General features: G+C 62.3%; 1 protein-coding gene across 3 annotated transcripts in view; it reads right to left on the reverse strand.

Annotated features, from left to right (window-relative positions):
- The window catches only part of DIDO1 (death inducer-obliterator 1), a 43,036-nt gene that overhangs the window by 15,026 nt on the left and 13,321 nt on the right, over positions 1-14,689 (reverse strand). For 2 of the 3 annotated variants that reach the window (XM_037153575.2, XM_037153574.2), the window contains exons 2-6: positions 10,572-10,683; positions 8,728-9,553; positions 7,791-8,112; positions 5,829-6,041; positions 4,669-4,882 (exon numbers count right to left, since the gene is read on the reverse strand). In XM_037153575.2, the coding sequence (XP_037009470.2) occupies positions 4,669-4,882; positions 5,829-6,041; positions 7,791-8,112; positions 8,728-9,551 (1,573 nt within the window). In that variant the 5' untranslated portion in view covers positions 9,552-9,553; positions 10,572-10,683. Of the gene's footprint in view, positions 1-4,668; positions 4,883-5,828; positions 6,042-7,790; positions 8,113-8,727; positions 9,554-10,542; positions 10,684-14,689 lie in introns of all 3 variants that reach the window. The other variant, XM_037153576.2, reaches the window with a different exon arrangement.

Consider the following 14,689-nt stretch of genomic DNA (forward strand, 5'->3'; position numbering starts at 1 on the left):
GCGGAGGAGTGACTGGAGGCCCTGCAGGGCGCCCCTCCCCGGAGCCACCCAGACGGGGACTCGGCCTGCAGCCCCACACCCGCGCGCCCCCCTGCCAACCAAGGAAGCTGCCCCCTGCGGGGATGGGCTGTCACCCAGACGCGCACTCATGGCCACCGTGGGGGCCACGGTGGGAGCGGGAGGGCAGGGACCCTGTCCGCTGTGCCCCCGTCCTGCTGCCTGCCCAGTGGGAAGGGCACGGGAAGCTCCCCAGGAACCTCGCCGTCTCCGGTCAGGACCCTCCTGGCGTGAGAAACCGACGAACAGCAGCGAGAGATCACTTCGCTTTTGTGCGTTTGCTTAAGTATCTTGAGTTACTCTCCCAGCAGCACAACAAAGCACCGGTTCGCCGGGCGGCACACGCCGGCCCCCCGAGCCCTGAAGTGCGAGCGCGCTCCCGGAGGCTGAGGCTCTGGGAGGTGCAGCTCTCTGCTAGTTGCCGTGTTTGAGGTTGCCCTCGGCGAGCTCACCCTCAACGCTGAGGTGTGCAGGACTCTTCCCCGGGAAATGCCAAAGACCCCACGAGCACCTAGCCTTTCCTGTTTGAAGCCTCACATGAGGTTCTAAACATCCATGCTGGACTGGCAGCACAGGAAAAAACTGGTCCAGCCCCGACTGCTGTGGCTGAGGATTGGGCGCTGGCCAGCAAACCAAAGGGTCGCTGGTTCAATTCCTGGTGAGGGCACATGCCTGGGTTGTGGGCCAGGTCCCCAGTAGGGGGCGCACAAGAGGCAACCACACATTGGTGCTTCCCTCCGTATCTTCCTCCCTTCCCCTCTCTAAAAATAAATCTTTAAAAATGTTTTTTTAAAAAGAACCAATTACTCAACATGACTAGGGCAATGTATGATCAAGGCCTCACGGGAGCCGGGCGTGTCACTCAAGGGAACCAGCAGACAACCCAGTGGCGTGGTGGCCCGGGGAGCTTGGCCAGTGCCTTCCGGACACCGTGGCTGGCCCCAGGGCGGCCCCCTGGCTGCACTCGGACCACTGCCAGCTGAGCCCACCGCTGACCACTTTGCCTCGGGATGGGGCTTAGGGGCCTTACACCCTCCCTGCAAACTGCGGGTCCCCCCGGGTCCTGGGGTGGGGTCCCGGGCAGCTGGGCAGCATCAGTTACCTGGGCGCTCTTCCTGCGGAGCTCCTCGGGGTCCGCCCGCACACGGACAGCCGCCCCAACCTTCACTCAAACAAAGGAGAGTGGCGGAGCTTATCCGTCTTCCGCGTTTACTTCGAGAATTCTCAGGAGGCTCAGGACAGAACTATGTGCATGGTTTTGCCTCAGAGGCCAAGGCCGGGAAGGGTCTCCGGACTCCGCCCGAGAGCCCCCAAGACCCCTGAGGCCCCCTGCGGGGCTGTGGCAGCTCCAGAGGGGCCTGACAGACACTGATGCGGCGGGGAACCGCCCTTCTGCACTAGGGTGGACCCCAAGTGCCATGAGGTCACATGAAGGTCACTGACGAGCAGGTGAGACCTGTCTGCTGGAAGCGGGGGGCCTCCCCTGGGGGCAGCAGCACCAGTGCTAAGGGGTTTCATCTCAAGTGTTCAAGTTTATGTGTGTGTGAAACTCCTCCCCGAGCTGATTTCCTAGGGAGGTGGCTACCTCGGTGCTGTAAAAAGCACACTTTAAACACCGAGAACGTCCCCGACAACGAGGGATGCGGGGGGCCTGTGGAGGTTGAGCAGGGCCCTCCGCCAGGCCAGGCTGCGCTCTCCAGGGGGGGCACCTGGTGTTGAGTGTGAAGCCCGCTTTGTCTCCAGCCACGTTTTATTGCCTCGGACAGTTCCAGAAGAGACGGGCAAATGGCTCACGCCGCTGGTAAAACACAGGAGCCCCACCACCCCCTCTGAGTGTCTACAAAATGTGCTTGGGTTCTAGAAGCCGCCACACGTCTTATGGGAAACGCGTGTGCCCCGGCGTGATGTGCCCTGTGCTCCCGGAGCCCACGCCTCCGGCAGGGCCTCGCTCTCCGTGCACCTCGGTGTGGCACGGGCTGTCCGAGGTCAGCAGGGCCACACACCGGACTGGGGGCAGGGCTACCTGCCGTACAGGGGCACGATGCGGGCCTGACTGGGGTGCCCAGGTCCTCCTAGGGCTTCCTGTTTTCGTTCTCAAAACTCCTGTTTCAGTCAAAATCTGCTCAGATCCCCAGGCCTGTAAGTCACCTAAGGAGCCATGTGAGGGTCCAAAATGCATGGACCCATGCCTGTGAGTGCCCCCCCGCCCCGCCCACACCCGGGCCTTCCAGGGCAGGGCCTCCCGCTCAGCTCTGCCTGCTCTCCGCACCCCGAGGGCCGTGAGGAGGGCCCGTGGTGGGAGGAGAAAAACCACTGCTATAAAAGCACAGGCACGATGGGTTTGGGAGGGAGACTCCAAAAACAAATGTTTCCACAGGTACAGGAAGCCTCACAAGCAACTTTAAAAATTCACTGGGGACGGCTGTAAACTGAGTCACCCTGAGAACACGGAGGGCCTGCCGATGCTCTTCACGGGAAGAGGAGTGACCATGCCGGGGTGGCCTCCGTTAGCTGGGGCGGGCCTGTCTCCTCCTCCAGTGACACGGTCACTGACATGTTGTCCTTGTGCCCACGATCCGAGGTCAGCACCAGGGACTGGGAAGGGGAGCGCGCAGAGCGCCTCCAGGAGTGCATGGAGTGCATGCGGGCTCTTGGGCTGAGCAGGGGTCCGGGCGCCCGGGCCAGCCCAGCAAAGCCCGGTTTGCAGCTGGCACAGGAGGTGGGCGGGTGGGCCCTCTCGGGGCGCAGGTCGGTGGTGTGCACTGCCGCCGTCCTATCAGCTGTCGCAGGAGCGGCAGGGTGGCTGAGGGGACGGAGGCAGACCTGCAGCGGCGTCTTGTGGGCGGTCGGCACCCTCCCAGTGTACCTCTCACTGTCCCCCCACCACTCATCTTTTGGGAAGATGACATTTCTGAGATAACAAAAAAAACCAAAAACAAAAAAACTCCCAAAAAACAAAACCAAAAGCAACTAGCTCAAAAATGTCCCCTATGCAGTCAGTTCTGGGTGCCACTGGTTTGTACTGGGAGAGGCCAGTGTGCTGGGGGGAAGGGTCAGTCCTCAGTTTGCTGCAACCTCCTGCCCCCTGAAGCCGGGAGCTTCAGTGAGGAGCTGGTGTGAGGGGAGGGGAGGGGAGAAGAAACGAACGCCCGTCCGTGCGCAGGAGTCGGGCCCTTGGGGAGCCCCCGGCCCTCTCCTCCCTCAAGACTAGGGGATGAGCATGGGAGGAGAGCCATCCCCTCGGCTGCTGTACCAGGTTCCTGATTCTGCCGCGTGCCTGTGACCCACCTAGAGCACGGCCCACTACACAGGGCTTCAGCGTGACCACCCCCACCCGCTCACACGTTGAGTGATGCGTATGTTCACGTATGTTCACGGCCTCAGTAAAAGTGCTACTTTGTAGAGGTGCTAGAACTTAATGAAAACTTGAGACAATGTTGTCAGCATGAAAGTCTTAGCTCGACAACCTGAGGTGTGTCAAACTCACTTTAATACACGCAGGTAACTGTGTTTAACAGCTCATTTCTAAATTGCATTTCAAAGTCTAGTATTGCTTTGCAATTTACGTAGGTTTCAGGCCATTGACATCCTCGAAGTGAGTCTCGAGTTTCACCTTCTCTAACCCACCAGCTCAGAGCCCTGCCTGCGCGGCCCCACCCCCAGTGACAGAGGGGACTGGACGGAGGAGGCCGCACACCTCTCCAGCCCTGGAATTCGGGGCTTTTCTAACCTTTCGGAGCTTTAGAAAGGGGCATGAAGCAGGACAAAAGACAGCTCGATAAAAATGGAGTAAAAATGATTCTAGTAACAGAAGGAGACGTGCCCCGTAGATCTACTTTGATCCCCGAAACTTAGTTTTGGGGAGAGGGGCTGAAAAAGGAAAGATGAAACACCGCTGTGTAGCAGACGTGACATTTTGAGACCCCTGGCAACACCTGACCCCTCGCTGGGGGTGGTGGTGGGGCGCCACCCGGCCAGCCTGGCATCCAGAGAGGTCAGGGGCCAGGCCCTGCAGCCGTCTGTTCTGGGGGCCCCAGTGCCCACTTACCTGGGACCAGCAGGGCCTGGGGAGGGGCCGAGGTGCGCGGTGAGTGTTATGTGGGTGTGTGCTGTGTGGGCTGGGCTTGGGGACTCTTGGTCCGCTCAGAAACGGGACTTCCGCTGGCTCTCAGTGCAGTGCTGACTTGCAGAAAGAGACCCCACCACACACAAAAAAGTGATGGCCACATGTGCCCTGGGGCAGCGCGGGACACCCGCACAGCCGATGGGGCTGGGACAGAAAGGCACCTGCCCAGGAGTGGCAGTGAACTCGGAGCAGCGGGCCGGTACGCCCACTCAACTGCTGTCTGTGGGTGACAACACAGATACTCACCACCGCCTGGTAACACAGACAGACCAGACCTCTGCTGCTGGGCCCACTCCGCTCTGAGACCTGCAGGGCTTCGTGGAGCCCAGGCTGTGGCGAGCCCCTGGAGCTCCAGGGCGTCCGCCTCTATCCTTGGAACTGCAGCCCTGAGCGTGGCTACACCTCCTAGCTCTGGACAGTCCCGAGGGGACGGCCGGGCAGAGAGACAGGGAAGGGTCCAGAGGCCACCCCTAGGTGATACATACATTTACACAACAGTGACGGCCGTGGGGCAGCGGTCTGCTCCGGCTTCACTGCATTGTAATTGTGGTCGCTGGCCCAGGACGGTGTGCTGCTCTCGCAAGGGGCTTCCTTCACCGGGGCCTCGCTCCTGGCAGGGGCCAGCACCGCCTTCTTCACCGTGTTCTCTTTCTTGTCTGGGGCCAGTCTCTTCTGCACGGTGGAGACTCTGACGCCTGCCTGGATAGTCAGCAAACCCCAATCATTAAGCAGACCAGGACCGCGCCGCAGCCCGCCTCCCTTCCCCGCGAGGGCCACTCGGGGCCACTCCGCGCCCCTCCCTGTGCAGGTGCTGTGCCCACTCAGCAGCAGCAGCGCTCAGTTCTGCTCGTCACCAGCCCCTCACGTGGCTCTGTGTGAAGCCTCACGGCACTCAGAGGTGGAAGTCCTGGCCCCTGCAACTCGACCCCAGTCGCAGGGGCCAGGACTTCAACCTGGGACACGAGGCTTGACACAGAGCCACTTGTCATCCACTGAGGCACCAGGCAGCCAGGGCAGCACAGAGCATGCCGCCTGAGCAGGCCGTGAAAAAACGCACGGGGGGTGGGGCGGGGGTGCGTGCGTGCCTGCGCTGGGTGAGAAGATCAGGGTCCCCACAGGCCTGTGCTCTCTGCCAGCGACCCCGCACGGTCACTCTTGCCAGATACAGCAGCTCTGGTCCAAAACCACAAGCGTGAAACCCAAGGCCACTGGGAGGCTCAACGAGCAGGTGGACGAGTCGGGCCCCCCCCTGAGCCTGCAAGTCACCAGCTCAGTGGCGGTCACCACGCGGCCAGGACAGCCCTCGAGAGGAGGGCGAGTGCCCGTTGCTTCCGAAACCCCCGGACCCTCCCCAGATCACACGTGCCCGAGACCGAGATGGCCTGGGCTCACAGTGGGACGGCCCTGCCTAGGGAGGGGCCCACGCCCACCCCGCTGGCTGCCCGAAGGACGAGAACACATGTTCCCTGGTGACTCGGAAACAGGGCTGGTGGGGGGGATGGGAGGACACACAGCAAGGGGAGGGGGACAGGACCCAACCCACACCTACACCACCGCCCCCTGCTCTCCACAAACAAGCCAGCTGGAACGAGGGGACACTTACGCCTGGACGGGGCCCGTGGGTGGGGGGTCCAAGCCAGCCTACCTGAACAGTGCATTTTGGGAGAATAAGCCTTTCTGACTTGGCCTTGGCCTTTTCCTTGGGCTTGGCTTTGGCCTCCCTGCCCGCACTCAGGAACTTCATGGTGGCCGCGGCGTGCTTCAGGATGCAGTCGCTGCTGCAGTAGACGGAGTCGGGCTGCGCCACACGCGAGCACCCCGGCCCGATGCACTTGGCGGCGGCAGGAGCCTCTGCGACCTGCAGGACAGAACACGCGACGTCAGGCCCAGCAGCGATGGCACTTGTGCGCCGCGGCTCCCGGTGCCCAGGGCACGGCTCTTCGTCTAGGAACACCAGCAGCACGTTCGACGTGAGCGAAACGCATCTTTGCTCAGAGCACGCTCACGTCCCTGTGGAAGGCGTGCACGTCACCGCCACCTTCTCGCCACCTTTGGAGGACACGCTCAAAGGGAGCCCCAGGGCTTCGCCCCCAGGACACAGAGCCTGTGTCCCTCTGCAGAAGGACAACTCCACACCCAGTGAGGTCCCCTTACAAGGCAGACGGACACTCCTGTGGACGTGACGAGGGCCCCAGATGAGATGGTGCTGAGATTACAAAATGCGTCCGACTGAAGGACAAGCCTTCAGTGGAGGGACCGTGCCTCTCACAGCACCGGCGGCGGCGGTGCTCCTTTTGAGGGGAGCAGCCCCACCACGCGGGCCCCACAACCGGGCTCTGCGGGCGAGGCTGCTGGCGAAACCAGGACACTCCGTTAAGTCTGCACCCCAGACCAACGACAGGTGCCACGGAAACCACACGGGACCTGTCACATACACCGAACCATGTGAGCATTTCGAGAGGCGACTCTGCCCTCGCCTAACCCGGGAGCCCGGCCCCCAGTGGCCACTGCGGTGCAGCCTACAGGGAGCCCCAGCAGAAGGCCCGGCCAAGCTGGACTCCGGCTCCAGCTCCCAGAAACGAAGCCCCGAGCCCGGAGCCCGTGCCCCCCTCGAGCACCGGGAGCAGGACTGCTGGTCAAGACGAGACACACAGACACACCCTCACACGCACGTGAGCCAAGCCTCACGTCCACGTGCAGCGAGCGAGACAACTGTCTCTCCTCCACAGACCCTGTCCTGCTGCGGGTGGAATGAGAGTGTCTCCAGCACGGACGACACAGACATGCAGGTCAGAGGACTCTTCCCGCTGACACCCTCTCCACCACCTTCCCAATCGCCCTTGCCCTTGGGGCCTGCGGACACCTTGTGACAGCGGCCCGAACCCTCCAGCCCCGGCCCCCGCACTGCAGCCGACACAGCATGAGCTGCAAGGGCAGAGACGCTTTCCCACATGGCCCTCCCAGCCCTCCGCCCGCTGCACACCCGCTGAAGGGCAGGCTCGGGGCAGGGCGGCGCCTGCCGGGCACCCTCCCCACCGGCCCTGCAGCAGGACCCGAGAGAATGGGAAATCACAGCCCCGGAGGGCCCCACACACCAGCTGGAGGAGGAGGGAGTCGACGGCCAGACAGGCAGACAGGATGGGAGCCGCGGACAGCGGCCTGGGAGCCAGCCCGGCTGAGGCTGTCCATCACCCCAGGCAGCCGCTCAACAGGTGCTGCTGCCACAGCCACCACCCCGGGCGTCTCCAGCAAGGGTGGTGCCAGGGCACCAGTTCTGTCAAGATGGCGCGGGGACACAGGGCCACAATACATGGGGTCCGTCGGGAAACCGGTGGGAGGGACCTTCTAACAAGGGAGTCCACTTTGGGGATGTGCCGAGTCCCCAGTAACAGTGCCAGGGCGGGACAGTCACACGGAGCAGCTGGGCAGACCTGCAGAGCCCGAGGAAGGACGGCCTTCCTCCCAGCCCGCCCTCCGCAGATGCTGTGTGGGGGCTGGGGAGCCCAGAGCGCCCCCAGAAGAGAGCGGCTCCTGTAGGCGTGGCACTTCTCCGCAGAGTGCCAGCTGTGCGGTCCCCCTCCCTCCACGACCCGTCGGCAGGACCTACCGGCTGGAAGATCTTGAGCTTCTTCTTGCCACTCGGGTTTGCGGCCTTCTCGATCCGGCCCTTGATCCCCTGGTCCTCGCTGGACTTCTGCTCCACGGTGCCCATGCTCGTGCACTCCGCGCCCTCAGGGTCGGCGGGCTGCAGCCTGGCCTCCTGCGGGTCGGCGGCCTCGGGGCGAGGCTCGTCCTGCACCTGCAGGATGGTGCAGTTGGGGCAGATGTAGTCCTCCCCGTTCCTCTCCAGGAGCCGCCCACGGGCCTCGGAGATGCCCACACAGTCGCCGTGGAACCATTCTTCGCAGCGGTCACAGCAGATCATGAACCTGCAACCAGGAGGAGGCAGGAGTGGAGACGAGACGTGCACACTCAGTCCTGGATGCACCACCCGTGTGCTGCCGTGCTCCACCGACACCCCACGTACCGCCCACCAACCAGCCCCAGCCCCATGACAGGAATGCACGCGCACAAACAGGCAGGGGACAGGAGGGCAGGCCCCGCCCTTCCCCAGCACAGCAGCCAGCCCGCTCCCCTCCTGGCCCCCGACCCCCGCTGCTTCAGTTCATCTCTGCGAAACAGCAAGTGCCTTTCTCCCACCCAATGGACCCGACCCCAGCCCCCGAATGGCACCGGAGCAGTGCCCTGAGACCTCTGGGATGACGGCGACGGCCTAGTCTGCCACCTCCCACACTGGCCCCAGGCCACACAGGGCTGGTGAGACCAGGTGGCAAAGGGCCACACAGGTCCGGTGGCAACCACAGTGTGCACACGCAGCGTGTGGCTCCAGAACCCTTTAGAATGAGGCTCACTCGTGTCCAACGGCATGGCTGCTCACCCAGCCGGCCCTGTAGCTGTGGCACTGGGCGGCAGCCTCTCCCCTGCCCTCCCCACAAGGACCTCCGCCGGCCCCAGGCCGCCGGCAGCCCCTCGCCAGGACCCACCTGTTGCTGTGAGGCTGCCGACACATGCAGTACAGCGCGCTGGGGTCGTACACCTCGCACTCGGGCTTGTGCTTGCCCGAGCCTCTGGGGCCTTCCTCTCTGGCCCCCGGGGCCACACGCCCTTCTGACGTCCTCTCTCGGCCGTCCCTTGCTGCCCGCTCGGCTGCAGGCTCCTGCTGGCGTGGCGGGGAGCTGTCTGCGGCATCGGCCGCCTCCATCTCTGCACTTTCTGTCGCGTCCTCCTCCCGACGCTTCTTCCTCAGGCGACTCAGGGCGCCTCTCAGGGGCCGGTCAGCTGGCTCTTGCTCGCGCTTTCTCCGAAGGCGGTTCTGAAGTTCTTTCAAGGTCAACCCATCACTGTCGCTGCCAGAAGTGTCGTCCTCGCTGTCACCTTCTTTGGCCTTTGCAGACGAGGCTGGGCGCTCCTTGCCGCCTGCAGGGCTGGCCCCGGGCCCACCTTTGCCGTCAGAGGCGCTCTCGACGCTCCCCTCCGAGGCGGTTTCCGCATCTGTGACTGGGTAGGAGGCGGGCTCGCTGGGGTCCTCGGACGACACAGGCAGAGTCCTCCTCCCCCTGCGGCGGACGGTCGTGAGGAACTCCTCCACCCTCTCGGTCCGCTTCGGCTGGCGCCCGCTGCGTCGCAAGGAAAGGCTCTGCTGCTGCTGCTGGGGCTGCTGATCCACAGAGTCTAACTCCGCGTCCCCCGCGCCCTCGCGCTTAGCAATGGTGGTCCTCCGAAACCCCCACGTTTTCCTAAACTCTTTACTGGTGGGTTTGATGACCTTGGGGGCTTCCTCATTGCTCGGGTCACCTTTCTCATCCATACCTAATGGGGAGATGCAACCAAACCACGACCAGCGTTAACGAGGCCTTGCTCTGCAGCGAGGGAGGGGGGGCCGCGGCCTCGGGCCACCCGTGTGCGGACGTGCCACAGGAGAGCTCTCCTGCCCACCAGCCGCCAAAGGGCCCCTAAGGGCAAGTCCCGAAACCAGGGTTTCCTCAAGTGTGCTATGGGACATAATGCAAAGTGACTCTCGAGGAAAATCATAATTGTTACGTGTGGAATGTTAAAAGAAAAACAGCCCTGTCTGGTGCAGCTCAGTGGATTGAGCACCAGCCTGTAAACCACAAGGTTGCCGGTTTGATTCCCGGTCAGGGCACTTTTCTGGGTTGTGGGCCAGGTCCCTAGTGGGGGACGAGCACAAAGCAACCACACAGTAATGTTTTTCTCCTATTCTTCCTCCCTTCCCCTCTAAAAATAAAGTCTTTTAATACATAAAAAGAAAAACAAAGCCAGCAAACAAATCTATAACTGCACTTAGCTGCTTAAACAAGGCCTCATGAAAGAGGCAGCAGGAAGCGACAGGTAAGCCTCGGGGGCAAGGACGGGACGAGAACAGGGGCTGCTCTGTGGACAGTGGGTGGCTGCCGGCTCGCGGGCATGCTCGTGCGGAGTCGCACAGCCCGCACCTCCCTGAGTCAGGCCGGCTCTGCCTGCGGAGCGCGGCAGACAGAACACTGCGCCAGTCCCGGGCCCAGCAGACAAGGGGACTGGCTGCTCCTGTCCAGGGGCTGGAGCCCTGAGCTGCAGTGTGAGAAGTCCAACCGCCGGGCCGGACGGGGTGTGGGTCCTGCTGGGCCCTGAGCCCCGACTCCTAAGACACAAAAGGGCGAGTTTGGGGCAGTGTTAATGCAGCAGCAGGTAACCTGGACGCTCGTTAAGCTAGACGAGAGCTTTTCTTCCCTTTACTCCTCTTTCCCCCTTTCCTGCTAACAGACCACGGAAGGGCCACGCCTGCGAAAACCGGACCCCACCTGAGCAAGACGGCCCAGACGCAGTGTACCTTGGGCGCGCCTGTCCAGGCCGTACAGGCTTCAGTCCTGTTGAGACACCAGTGGAACCTCCAACACCACACCACGTTCCATCCCAGGGGACGGCTGGAGTAGAACGAAGACCTTCAGGAGACAGAGGACACACCATTTAGAACCGCGCACACACCCCAACCCTCTCCGCTTCCCACCAAGCGCTGTCCCCCATTTCCTGCCCAGCTCCACAGGCCCTGCACCGGGGAACCTGGCCTTGCGCCCCCAACCACTCCGAAGCTTGCCAAAATGGCTGTGACATCAGCCTGGGTGCCACTCCACATCTCTGGTCACTGAGGTGACGGCAGACCCAAACTTGGGTGCTCATGGTGATTCCAAAGCAGAGTACTCTGGCTGGTGACCTTGACCAAGTCACACCAAACCGCTGGTGCCCAGGAGGCAGTGCTAGCCTCATGGGGTTGGAAGCGAGAGCCCAGCGCAGCACCCCCCCCCCCAGCAGGGCCACACTCCTTCCATGAGTGTGTGTTGGGAGCTGTTAAAACTGCTGACCCCTTGACCTGGAACTCTTTTAGGAGAAGTGTTTCTACTCCAGCAAGTGAGCTTCCAGCAAATCTGACGGCCACCCTGAGAGGGCCATGCCCTTGGTCTCACGTGACATTCTCAAGTTCTACCGCGGGGCCTGCGCCAGCGCCCCCGTGTGGGGACGGTGCCCTGCAGGCAGCACTACCTCTGCAAAGGCTTGCGGCACAGAGAGGGCACACAGCTGGCAGAGCCACCGACAGAAGGACGGATGCTCCACTCAAACTGCTACTTTCTCCAGCTCGAGCTAACTTGTTTCACTTGTGAAGTCTTTCTCATTTTTTGAATGCTGAACACGGCCACCAAAAAACCCTGGAAAAGTTCTTTTTAACTGAACGCACACAGATAAAGACCCCCCACGGCCACGGCGGAGAAAGCCTCGGGCGCACAGGCGTGCCGAGACGCCTCTTCCTCCAATGCAGTGCCACGCCAGGCCCAGAAAACACACGTGCCCACTCTCGAGGTCTGGCTGAGGCCGTTTACCACCAGGGACACCTACCTGCCAGACACTGAGAGCTGGAACTTCCCAGAAGTCCCTGATGCAACATGAGCCCGGCTGAGGCAGGTGCTCAGCCCGAGCCAACAGCAGGCCCCGGCTGTGGCCCCACGAGACGCAGGCGGCCATGAGACTGCGCTCACAGCACTGTGACTCAGACCACGCGAACACGCAAACACGCGATCCCGTGGGTCCAAGGGAGGCGGGAAGATGCTGGCAGGAAGGACAGGCCCCGCCCCCAGGAACCAGGCCTCAGCTGCTGCCCAGCCCAATGGGCTCCACAGAGCCCAACAAAGTTGGTGCACACCAACGGTGAAAAGGCTGAGCAGCAGAATGACACAGATGCTGCCACTGCCAAACTGTGAACACCCCCCTGCGCCACCACCACAGTCAGACACTGGAGAGGTTTCAGGAGCCCCCGCCTCCCCGCTCGTTCGCAGCAGGGGACAGGCCACCCACACAGGCCGAGGACCCCTCCCCCGAGATGCCCTCCTCCAGGGGAGGAGTGAGCCTCCCTGCCTGTTCCAGACTCGAGAAGAACGCCCTGCTCTCCCCACACATCACAGCTGGCAGAGCCCCCCAGGGCCCGCCCCGCAGACCCACCTTGCCCGCTCCAACTGCCTCCGCAACTGTGGTCTCCTTAGTGACCCAGAACAATGACAAACATTCTGAAGCCCCTCCTTTTAAAGCGATAGTGGCCATTTCACTGCATCATGGCCACCAACCACTCAAACGGGGCAAACCCAGTGTCTCAGCAACCTGGTGTCTGCGAAGGAACTGGAAGCAAACCTCACTGGTACATTTCACAGCCCCCCGAAAAAGACGTGACGTGTTTTCAGCAATAAAAAATTAAGTCCACGTTACTCTGAAAGATAATCCTGATTTGACACGAATGCTGGAAAAGTCATCAGAAAAGTTTAGTTATTTCTGTTGAGTGGAATGAGATCAAGTCCGTATTCAAATCCGACCAGATAATTTCAGATAATTTGGTTAACTTATTCGGACATTTTTACATTTGCAGAACTGCCTCCTTTCCCCCGACTCCTTTTCAACACAAACGCCAGCTCACGCGTGGGAAGACCAAGGCAGCACCTCCACAATCCAGCGCCGCACCCCTGCGGCCTTGCACACGTGTGCAGCCCTGTGCACCACCAGCCCCGCGGGTGGCCCTGATCGCAGACCCGCGACCCCACCACCGCGCAAGTCTCTCCCGAGGGTAAGAGGTGCACGGCCCGACCCCTGGAGAGTGAGGCCCCGGAGGTGAAAGTCTACCACGCGAGAAAGGAGAGTGAAACCATCAGTCCACGCCCCTAAGGCACATCTTCTCCCAGCTGCAAGGCCTCCGCTAGCATCAAAGCGCAGGCGGGACAGCAGCCACTGGCACTTGGGCCAGCAGGGCCAGGGAACAGGACCTGCCCCTCACGGTTCTGGAAAGGCGGCTCTCCAACCTCTGGGTCTCAGGGCCTCCTCACTCCCCTAAAAACTCAGGGCCCCAAAGAGCTCGTCTGCGTGGAATCTGTCACTACGGCCCATGTGCAAACGGGACTTCTCCAGCGGTCAAGGGCATCCCACCCCACCTTGAGGAGTCGCGAGGCCAGCACAAGGTGCTGCGTGGCGACAGAAGCGGTGCGGACCGCCAGCAAACCCAATGCGAAGGCGCACGCCCCACCAGGAGACGAGGAGGACAGGACAGACACACACCCGCTGACGGCGCCACACCCACCTCCTCACTCAGCTTCACCACTGGGAAGCCTCGGAGAAGGCTCACAATGGCAGACGCAAGCTTTTCAAAAAGCTGGTGCTCACCTGAAAGCTGAAACTCTGTCACGAGCAACAGACACTGCCAGCTGCTTTCCTGAGACTCACGCCCTCAGCTCCGAGGAAATACCCGCCCGCCTGTCGCAGACGCCGCCTGCTTGGGCTGCTGCATATGTGGGTTCTGGCCGCCCTGTCCGCTCCCTCCCGGGCATCCAGAAGCTGCGTGGAAGGCAGCGCCTCTGACCCACTGCCCACTCAGTGGAGAAGGTGGGCAACGACCGCAGCAGCAGGAGCCCTCACCTCCTGACCACAGAAGGGCCCAGGGGCTCCAGGCGGCCGGGGACACACTCACGTGCAAACTGGGACTCGGACCTGGGCGTCAGAGCCCAGGTGACCCGAGCACTGCCTTCCAGGGAAGGGTCTGCAAACCGCCCTCTGCCTCCACCCAGCGCCTCTCAAAAGGCTGAGCTGCCCAAAGTGAACTTCTTAACACAGAACCAAAGAGCCCTCCCAGACGGGACGTGTGCCATTTAACATGCAACCCACGAAAGTCAGGCCATGTAGCTCTGAATGCTCACTTGCAGCCCTACGTGTGTCCAAACCTCTCACCCCATTTAAATCCCGAGACGGCCGGGACTTGCCAGCTGAGCACGTCCCGGAGCCCCAGGGCAGGCTCGTCAGTCTGAGGCTCCGACAGCCGCCCCTTTCCTGTGGATGAGGAGGGACGGCGTGAACACCAGCCAGAAGATCCTCAAGCTACGAAAAAGAGGAGGAAGAGGAAGGATCCCCAAACAAGCCTCTCCCAGTCAGGCTCCTCCTGATGGGTAGTCAGTCACTAAAGACGCCAAACCGCCAAGCCCCCAAGTCCCGTCACTCGGGACACCCGGAGAGGGCCGCACCCCAAGCACCAGCAGTGGCCACCCTCAGCCCACCCCACGGGTGCACATGACAGAGGCGCCCACCTGCACTACGCGAGCGCCTGTCCTGACAAAGCCAAGAGCCCGCTGTACGGACCCCCTCGGGGCCCCAGGGGTAGCCCAGGAACAGCCCTGGGGTCCCAGCTGTCTCGGGCGTGTTGCCTGCACGGGTGCGTGGAGATGAGAGCCAACCCCATCACTCGGAATGCTCTGCGGACAGGGCTGGCCCACCCGGGGGGCTGCACGGCCCTCTGTCCCCCGCCCCCACCGTCCTGGTGCACACGCGGGCTGGCACCCTTCGCAGAGCAGTGCGGGTGTCTCCTCAACTGCTGCCTCCAGTGGGCTCCTGCGGGGGTCTGCATGTGTGCCCCCAACTCCTATGTGGAAA

This window comes from Artibeus jamaicensis, unplaced genomic scaffold (assembly GCF_021234435.1).
Source record: "Artibeus jamaicensis isolate MK-2021 breed Jamaican fruit bat unplaced genomic scaffold, CSHL_Jam_final contig_685, whole genome shotgun sequence".
NCBI lineage: Eukaryota > Metazoa > Chordata > Mammalia > Chiroptera > Phyllostomidae > Artibeus > Artibeus jamaicensis.